At 49.7% G+C, this 9,853-nt stretch overlaps 1 protein-coding gene across 1 annotated transcript; it reads right to left on the reverse strand.

Annotated features, from left to right (window-relative positions):
- Positions 1–1,364: 1,364 nt before the first annotated feature.
- On the reverse strand, positions 1,365–9,348 carry tdh (L-threonine dehydrogenase). Its single transcript, XM_064340705.1, is given in 10 exon segments — positions 1,365–2,883; positions 3,773–4,042; positions 4,839–4,871; positions 4,874–4,928; positions 5,163–5,335; positions 5,562–5,711; positions 5,906–5,976; positions 6,218–6,260; positions 6,956–7,145; positions 9,190–9,348. Coding segments are annotated over 9 exon segments (1,119 nt in total). The 5' UTR covers positions 7,140–7,145; positions 9,190–9,348; the 3' UTR covers positions 1,365–2,743.
- Positions 9,349–9,853: the final 505 nt, after the last annotated feature.

Raw genomic sequence — 9,853 nt, forward strand, 5'->3', positions numbered from 1 at the left:
TTGAAATTGTAGCTGTGCACTGCGAGCCCTTGGGAAATGTAAAATGGGATCACAGATGGTTTTTTGATTAGTGTATTCTGATATTGCACCAGCCCGTGATACCCCCCCACCCCCCACCCCCACCACCTCCACCCCCATCGCAGGAAGAAATCTCTCGATGGCGTATGGGACAAAACCGTCGGAGGAGCGAGACTCAAAAGAGCGAGCCAATCTTCCTCTGGGAGGTCAGGGCATGGGACCAGACATGGTCAGGTCAATGATCAGTTCGTCTGATAATTTCAGAACAGGTTGTATGAAGCATCCAAATCTTTGAATGTTTAAAAAATTACTATTTGCTAAAGTAAGCAGTGTTGCATGGTGACTATCAGGGTTCCAAAAGATATATTTATCTTGATTGAATATTAAATTTTTGGCCATGTTGTAGGCAGTTATGTGCGTGTTCTATGTCGTCCAGTTCCTTTAGTAACATTCCCTGGGCGCATTTTAAAATGTATTGACAAGCAGAGATTCATTTGACTGCTTCACTGAGCTGTGGGATTGGGTATCACCTGAGCACCCATATGTGTGCAGATAATATTTCAAACTATAGCACATGCAGTGCAAAAAAATCATTGGTCCAAGTACCACACCTTGAGGGACTCCACACTCCAGTCTGGCTCAGGTGAAATCATGAGGTGAGCCCACAGGGACATAAGGTACACTACATGGCCAAAAGTATGCGGACACCTGACATCTAATGTCTTATTCAAAATTATGGGCATTAATATGTGGTTAGTCCATCTTTTGCTGCTATAACAACCTCCACTCTTCTGGGAAGGCTTCATACTGGATGTTGAAGCCTTGTTACAGGGATTTGCTTCCATTCAGCCAGAAGAGCATTAGTGAGGCTAAATGGACACCATTGACAAAGCACAAAATTAAAACAATCGGTAGATGAGGCATCAGTCAAAACATATGAGCAACTCAGTGGGCACTGGTAACGAATCCACAGCTGAAGATAAACCCGCAGGCCTCATCTGACAGAGTATTAGACTGGTAAAGCTTCAGGTAGCATTCAGAGTGGCCACTAAAAATCCACATCACCAATGCTTTCATGACCCGAAAGTGTTATTTTCAGAGTAAGAAACAGCGAACCTTTAAGTAAAACTGAATTCAGCTGCGATTTTGGTCAAGGGCCCTTTAAGGAGCCCTCGCCCCAGCTGTTTCACAATAGTGGATATTCCACACCTACAATGCAGTGAATCATCGCTTTCAGACTGGGGCGTGAAAGAGGCCCCCCCCCTTCGCCTGCGTCCTAACACAGTAAAGTAGGTTTTAAAAATAAACAAATAAAATAAATAAACCCGAAGAAATACTCAAAGGCATTTGCAAAATAAAAGATTTTTTTTTTTAATGAAAAAGGAGTTTTACAGATCAACACCTGAAGAGGCAAACAGATTTAAACAATTCAATCTGCTGCCAAAACAGGTAATTAGAAAAAAAGAAGTACACTAAAAGGACAAGTACATTCAACTCATCTTTAAGCTGACAGAACAGGTTCCTTGGAAAAGCCCTTTGTAGTTGCAGAGAGACAGAATGGTGTGGGATGCTATGGCTGCCTTTATGACATCACAGTAGCATGCTGCATCGCCACGTCTCCCATTGGAGGAGACCAAAACTGGGAATTAAGCGTTCCAGGAGGAGGAGTTTGCAGGTAATGATTTCACAGAACAACAGAAGGCATTGTAATTTGTCATGAAACACTGCAGGTGTGATTTTGCTTTTTAAAAACTCACTGCAGGTATAATAAATAGTAAGTAAGAAAAATACAGAGTCCAAAAGTATAAATTAAACTAACATTGTAACATGGAGCTCAACTTCTACCATCTACAGATGAGCGAGAGATTCTCCTGGCATTTTGATAATGGGACGGAAAGGACCCAGACCGCCGTGCTTTTTCTTTGGATGTGGAACCGACAGGCAAAGTGAGGACAGCTCTCTCAGACACTGCAGGCATTAAGAACAGAAATATTTCCCTCAGAATAATAAGGTCGGTCTTTAGCAGGGTGCTCTTTCCACCAGCCACAAGGTACTCTAGACAGAGTGATGGTGGAACCCAGCGTGGACAGAACCCAGCGTGGACAGAACCCAGCGTGGACGGAACCCAGCGTGGACAGAACCCAGCGTGGACGGAACCCAGCGTGGATGGAACCCAGTGTGGGTAGAACCCAGTGAGGACAGAACCCAGGGTGGATGGAACCCAGTGTGGACGGAACCTAGGGTGGACGGAACCCAGTGTGGACGGAACCCAGCGTGGATGGAACCCAGTGTGGACAGAACCCAGGGTGGACGGAACCCAGCGTGGACGGAACCCAGCGTGGACGGAACCCAGCATGGACGGAACCCAGGCCCAGCCACGCTTCCAGGTTCAGCCCACAGTTCACAGACATGCAAAGGCTTTCAATCTGAGGAGTTACAAGTTTCTTAAAAGTTTCGCACAAAAACTTTAGCACAGGAGCTGAAGTTTTTGGAGGAGGCATTAGCACCCCCGCCCCCCCCACCCGCCCAACAGGCAGCACATAATATACGTGGCGGGCGCGCTAGGCTAAGGGTGCGACCCCTCTACCCCCCCCCCCACGCACGGCGAAACGCTATGTACAGACCGCGCGGGTCCTCTCCCTAAAGGTCAAAGGTCATTCTGTACAGTATATACACTGGGCCGGGCTCTCGCCTGGCCCCGCCCCCGGGGCGAGTCTGCACGCGCTCAGCTGGCTCGGGCGACCCGCGACTCCGCGCCGATGAAGGCCAGCATCGTCTGCACCAGCTCCGGCAGGTCGTACTCGTGCTTCCAGCCCCAGTCCCGCCGCGCGTTCTCGTCGTCAAAGTTCATGGGCCAACTGTCAGCTGGGGGGGGAGGGGGAGGGAGGTAACAGAACATTAGAAACCAAGTAGATATCCGCTAACAATACACTGCAAAACAAGTACAAACCCGCTAGCATTACACTGCAGAAGTCAGAAGTGATTCTCGAATGTGGGAGGTCGGAAATGTTGGAATGCAGAAAGGCTGGAAGTGTCATTAGAATGCGGACCGCAAAGGGCGTAGTTAGAATTTGGAACGCTAGAAGCATCGTCAGAAGGAGGAATGCAAGAAGCATCATTAGAATGTGGAACGTTGGAAAGCGTGGTTAGAATGTAGAAGGCTGGAAGCGTGGTTAGAACGCAGAAGGCTGGTGGTGTGGTTAGAACGCAGAAGGCTGGTAGTGTGGTTAGAATGCAGAAGGCTGGTAGTGTGGTTAGAATGCAGAAGGCTGGTAGTGTGGTTAGAATGCAGAAGGCTGGTAGTGTGGTTAGAATGCAGAAGGCTGGTAGTGTGGTTAGAACGCAGAAGGCTGGTAGTGTGGTTAGAACGCAGAAGGCTGGTAGTGTGGTTAGAAGCAGAAGGCTGGTAGTGTGGTTAGAACGCAGAAGGCTGGTAGTGTGGTTAGAATGCAGAAGGCTGGTAGTGTGGTTAGAATGCAGAAGGCTGGAAGCGTGGTTAGAACGCAGAAGGCTGGTAGTGTGGTTAGAATGTAGAAGGCTGGTAGTGTGGTTAGAACGCAGAAGGCTGGTAGTGTGGTTAGAACGCAGAAGGCTGGTAGTGTGGTTAGAATGCAGAAGGCTGGTAGTGTGGTTAGAATGCAGAAGGCTGGTAGTGTGGTTAGAATGTAGAAGGCTGGAAACGTGGTTAGAACGGGAGTGGATGTAAAACCCCCGCCGCGCTGAGGGGGGGGGGAGCAGGGGGGCGGAGTCTCACCGATGGCCTGGCGCACTTGGTCCACGTGGTAGGTGACCTGCAGGTCGGGCAGCTGCCGCTGCACCTCGCGGGCCAGCTCCTCGGGGGTGAAGCTCATGGCGTTGATGTTGTAGGTGCGCATGCTCAGCGTGTCGGCCGGGGCCTCCATCACCTCCAGCGTGGCGCGCAGGCAGTCCTCGATGTACATCATGGGCAGCCGCGTGTCCGGCTTCAGGTTGCACTCGAACTTGCCCGTCTTCACCGCGTCGTGGAAGATCTGCACCGCGTAGTCTGGGGAGGGGGGAGGCCAGACCAGCGGGCGTGGTGTCAGGAGAGAGTACACGAGCGCTCGGACAGGCCGTGGGGTTTCACACAGCCCTGTGGGGTGCCCTGACCGTGCGTTTTGGGGTACAGGGGTCTCCAGGAGCACCGGTATTCTGTACGGGCTCTGGAGAGCCGCAGACACCTGCTGGGGTTTGTTGGTTTGTTTTGATCTAAAAAATCAGCAGCAGGTTCATAACCCTGAAACCGGGGTGGGAGGGGGGGGGGGGGTTTCACAAAGAAGGTTCACAGAGTTCGCTGGATAACAGCGCTGAGTATCACCCGGAACACCTCTTTTTACTCCGGTCCATGTTCCAGATTTGGGAGGGTTTCCGGGTTTTACTCAGAGCAGTTATCCAGCTAACCCTGTGATCCTGCTTCCTGAAATAGGGCTCCAGGATCAGCCGACTCCTGGTTGATTAAATTCTGCAGGTCGAGCTGACGAGCCAAGATCGCACCAGTCTCCGGTTCCTCTGCGCTGGTACACACAGACAGCTCACACAGACTAACCAGCTGTGAACTCCCTGCCCCCGCCCCCCCCACGCCCCCACACCCCAGCGAATCTCTCACTGCTGACCTGTCATTACGTAACAGCCTTGTGATCAACAAGCTTGGGTGGGGGGGGGACCAACATTAGAAATGGTTGAGGAAAAAAAAAATTTCACTGCATGTGCCACCTGTTGTGGCTATAAATACGAGAGAAGGGAACAGGCCCGCCCCCACGTCCGAGACACCCCCCCCACCCACCTCCCTCCCCAGCGCTTACCGGTCGTGCCCCCCCCAGGCTGGGAGTCGGCGAGATGATGCCAGGGTAGCGGAGGCAACGGAAGTCCAGCCCGTACCGATGGTGGTAATACTGCCAGAGAGAAGGGGGGGGGAGGGTGAGACTCTGTGTAAGATGTTTTTATGAGACCATAAGCTCGTTAAGCCCCTGTTCAGACCAAAGATCAGCGACGCCACAAACTCTTTGCGAACATTCTAGAACGTGCCGTTCTGAGAACATTCTAAAGCGGTTTCGCCGCACCGCCAGCGTTCGGCCGAAACGGGGGGTCAGACGGGCAGCAAAACAAGGGGGGGGTGTGACTCTCACCTCGCCCATGAGCTCGGCGTGCACCTTGGACACGCCGTAGATGGTGCGGGGGCGCTGCACGCACAGGTCCGGGGTGGGGTTTCGGGGGGAGGTGGGGCCGAAGGCGCCGATGGTGCTGGGGACGAAGAGGCGGAGTCCATGTTCCGCCGCGATGTCCAGGATGTTGTGCAACCCTGGGGGGGGGGGGTGGGGGTGAGAGAGATGGGGGGAGGGTGGGAGGAAGAGAGAGGGAGAGAGAGGGAGAGAGAGGGGAGGAGGGGGAGAGAGAGAGAGGGGGGAGGGAGAAACACCGTCACCGCCAGGCCAAGGACACCCCGCCCCCTGGCCCTGCCCCCTCCCCCCAGACCCAGGCCCCGCCCCCTCCCCCGGCCCCCAGGGGCCAATCGGAGCCCGGCTCACCGGTGATGTTGACGGCGCGCGCCAGCGCCACGTTGGCCTCCCCCACGGCGCTCAGCAGGGCGCTGTAGTGCACCAGCCAGGTGATGCGGTTGTTCACCACGATCTCCCGCAGGTTCTTGTAGTCCAGGATGTCCGAGTAGATGAAGGGGCCTGTGGGTCGGGACGCGCGGGGAAAAAAAGAAAACAAATTATGACTCACAGCCCGCACCCCCTTCCGAGGAAACGGCAGTTAAACACAAACTTCTGCAAAACCTGCGCGTGCCGGGATTGGCTGAAGCACTTCCTTCGTGTGAACGAAAGCTTTTTTTTTTTTTTCTCTTTTCTTTTTTCCGTGGCGTACTCACCGCTGTGGAACACGTGGCTCGGCGGTTTCCTGATGTCTGACAGAATCACGCTGTTGTTTCCAAACCTCTTCCTGTAAATGCAGGGAGGTTGTGGTTGATTGTAAATGGGGGGTCAGAAAGTGCACAGTGCAATGGTGAATAACGAACACGAGCTGCCCGAGCAGTGTGATTGCACAAAGAAACCAGAGGAAACTTGACCCTGACTGGGCGCTACAGGAGCGCACTTGTGCAATAGGTAACTAGGAGCTGGGAACAGTCAGCACATTCATGCCTGCCAAAATATCCCTGTGAGCTGGAGAATGAATACCTTACCTCAAAAGCGTGGCCAGGCCCACCCCGAGCTGTCCCAGGCCCCCTGAGAGAGAAGGAGAGGGAGGGAGAGAGAGAGAGAGAGAGAGGGTGAATACTGGTGAATATGCTGTTGCTATGGAGATTTGAAGAAGGAAGATATGGAGGTAACGACACATATGGTGTATGACTGTTGTTACGGTGATGATGTATGGTGTAAGACTGTTGTTATGGTGATCGGTGATGACCTACGGTGTACGACTGCTGTTATGGCGATGATTATGGCGTGTATGACTGCTGTTACGGTGATGACGTATAGTGTATGACTGTTGTTATGGTGATGACGTGTATAGTGTATGGCTGTTGTCGTGATGACGTGTATGGTGTATGGCTGTTGTTACGGTGATGACGTGTATGGTGTATGACTGTTGTTACGGTGATGACGTGTATGGTGTATGACTGTTGTTACGGTGATGACGTGTATGGTGTATGGCTGTTGTTACGGTGATGACGTGTATGGTGTATGACTGTTGTTACGGTGATGACGTATGGTGTATGACTGTTGTTACGGTGTATGACTGCTGTTATGGCGATGATGTACGGTGTATGACTGTTGTTACGGTGATGACGTGTATGGTGTATGACTGTTGTTACGGTGATGATGTATAGTGTATGACTGTCGTTACGGTGTATGACTGTTGTTATGGCGATGATGTATGGTGTATGACGGTCGGCACGGAGATGGCGTGAGCAGTCGCCCACCTGTGATGAGCACTTTGGGGTGGTCGGTCTCGGAGAAGGACACAGAGTGGAAGCTGGCGTCGGAGGTGACCTGGCGGGGGGAGAAGCTGATGTGGCGGACGGCGACCGTGATTGGCTGGCAGCCGCAGGGCGGGGCCTGCAGGGCCTGCTGTGCCACTCTGCTCAGGGTTCTCACAACCGCCATATTAACCTGTCGGGGACACAAGGGGCGGAGTCAGGACGGAGCTCAAACCCCTGATGATTGCAGGTTCGAATCCCTGACTCTGACTCAGCAATTTAACCTTGCAGTGTTTAAACACTTATCTAAGAATCTGGAAGAACACCAAATTTTCCAGTAATTATTAATAAATATCTGGCCGGGTAAAACGAGCAAATATAAAAAGCTGCGATAATGAGAACAAAGATTTCATAATGGCGGTTAGTCACCCAACAGCGATAAAAACAGCAACCCTTTCAAAAGATAAGAGTATGTGACAGCAGGGTAAATACGCATAATGGCTTCTAAAAACAGAGCTACCTTTATTTACATTTTATGTTTTACGGAGATTATATTTGGTAGCAGTAGCTAAGTGTTCGTGAAATATCTATGCAACGTAAATACACACAACCTCCGCGCGATCGCCGTGTGGGGTATCGGGGGATTTAACGCGCACCAAAGATGAAAACAATGGAAACTTAACCTGTGAAAGGAGTTAAGTTACTGGCAAGTCAAATAATGCCGGAATCTTGGTGTAAAATTTCTATGAAGGCATTATTAACCACAGATCCACACGGTTATAATTTGCCCCCTTGGTCTTAACAGCAGTACGAGACAGATCGGGCTACTGCACCAAACAATGAAGCCATTTCAATGTACAGCCTACTTTCAGTGCATATATCCTTCCAGTTTAATTCAACTGTCATCTGTCAACAGTACAATATTGCCTTAGTCCTTATGCGAAAAATGAAAATCTCATTAGAAGCGAGCGAGCGAGCGAGCGAGCGAGCGAGCGACGGAGCGGCAGAGTTCATTGCGTACCAGTTTACCCCGAGGTCGGGTGAGTTGACTAAAAAGGAACGCGATGTGTAATGTGAGAGTGTATATATTCTGTCCTGCCTTCGCCCCGGTCCAATCAGCGCACGAGGTGTGGACGTGCCAAAAAACGACGACTCACACGGCCCTCGTCCAGGCCATCTGACAACCAGACCAGTACCCCCTAAATCAACTGAATGCGCCTTCAGTTCAAACATCAAAGTCTATGACTAGGCTATGAATGTCAATTCGTACTTAAAATACATACATATACATGCATACAGAAGCTTCACACCTTTCACCTTGAACGTCAAACTGTTAAAACCGTACCATCTTGATAAAAATGCAGTTTTAAGTCTAATGGCAAATTTGTCTCATTCTTGGGCTGGATATAGCTATATGCGAATTGTGTTTACGGACTAGTTGCATTTTCGTCGCGAGACATTCTGTCTGACTTCCTAGTAAATCAGATTATTAAGTCGGTAGGCCTACACATCTTTAGGTATCAATTTGGCATTCAAAACGCCATTTGCTGATTTTACCATTCCGTTGGAATGGGTAGAGGGGACATCGCCAGTGATTAGGCAAATTGGGCATTTGATGCCTTTTGGTGACGTTTCAAACGCCAATGCCGGTTACACAAAGTCGGTTGTTTTATTTCCAGCACTGGACCAATTAATGGATTCCAGTCTGCAGCGTGAATACTTTTCAGCTACACACGGGAAGGAACAACCAGCGAAACGGTCGGTAAGATACTACATCAACTAACGTTAATTTTACATCCTCTTAGCCAGCTTGGTTTATTGGTACAGTGTTTGCTCATATGTCTAACGTTAATGCTAATTTAATATGTAAAGCTAAGGCTTACACCTAAAGCCAAATGCTAATCGACAACCGACGTAGCGTAGCGTCTCTATTACAACAGACACATAACATTATTTAAATTAGACAAAAATAGAGAAGAAAATTGAATTTATTCTGTTTAAGTGGCCACGAACACAAACATAACGGTAAATAACGCGTCACAGGCCTATCAGTAGCGTTCGCTAAGCCACGTCAATGCTTTCCAACGTTAGACGGACACTGACCGAGCCGATCTTATTTAATGATGCCATGGGTTGCACTAGTCTAGACTAAGTTAAATAGATGTATCTCTAATAAATAGCGTGTCGAAAATTAGTCAGAACTGCAATAGTTGATGTCAGATGGTCGATTTCCTTACCGGAATAAATAACTGGATTTTTTTTTTTTAAATGAATCAAATGTAAAGACTATGTCCCTTGGTCTTCCGCTTCAAGCAGTTGGGATGCTACTGATGTTACTGTACCTTCCAAGTCACACACGCAACACCCGTTCCTTGCTATTGCATCAGCCCGAGAACAGTTTATATATCAACAGCGTCCGCTTTCAAGGAAGCCGGTTTTCAATCTGATTGGATAAGAGCGGAGGTGCGGCCTCCGCCAGTGACTACGCCCATATGACGTCAGTAGAACACGTTGGCCAGCCGCTGTTTGTCCTCTATGTCCAAAATGCTATTTCGGCACGACGCATTACTTGCCCCGCTTTGTGCGCACGTAGGCTAAAGGGAATATATCTGTTCTTGTGAATAAGTGGGCTTTTTGGAATAGTATATATTTTTTTATAAAGGGATGTGACACATTGAACAGTAGTGTTCTGCAGTGTGCAGCATATTTTGTCACTCCCCATTTCATTCCATTTTGCCCCAACCAAGTTAAGGAACTGTGTGTAAAACGAAACCGAGGCGTTCATCTAGTACTTTCGGTATGACATTCGGAGTTCAGAATGTAAATTCGCACGTCCGATTACGGAAAGCGGCATTTCATTGTGAAATGTAGTACTTTTGTTCTTCCCTTCCCGACATTTTC

Source organism: Anguilla rostrata, chromosome 6 (assembly GCF_018555375.3).
Source record: "Anguilla rostrata isolate EN2019 chromosome 6, ASM1855537v3, whole genome shotgun sequence".
NCBI classification, from domain to species: domain Eukaryota; kingdom Metazoa; phylum Chordata; class Actinopteri; order Anguilliformes; family Anguillidae; genus Anguilla; species Anguilla rostrata.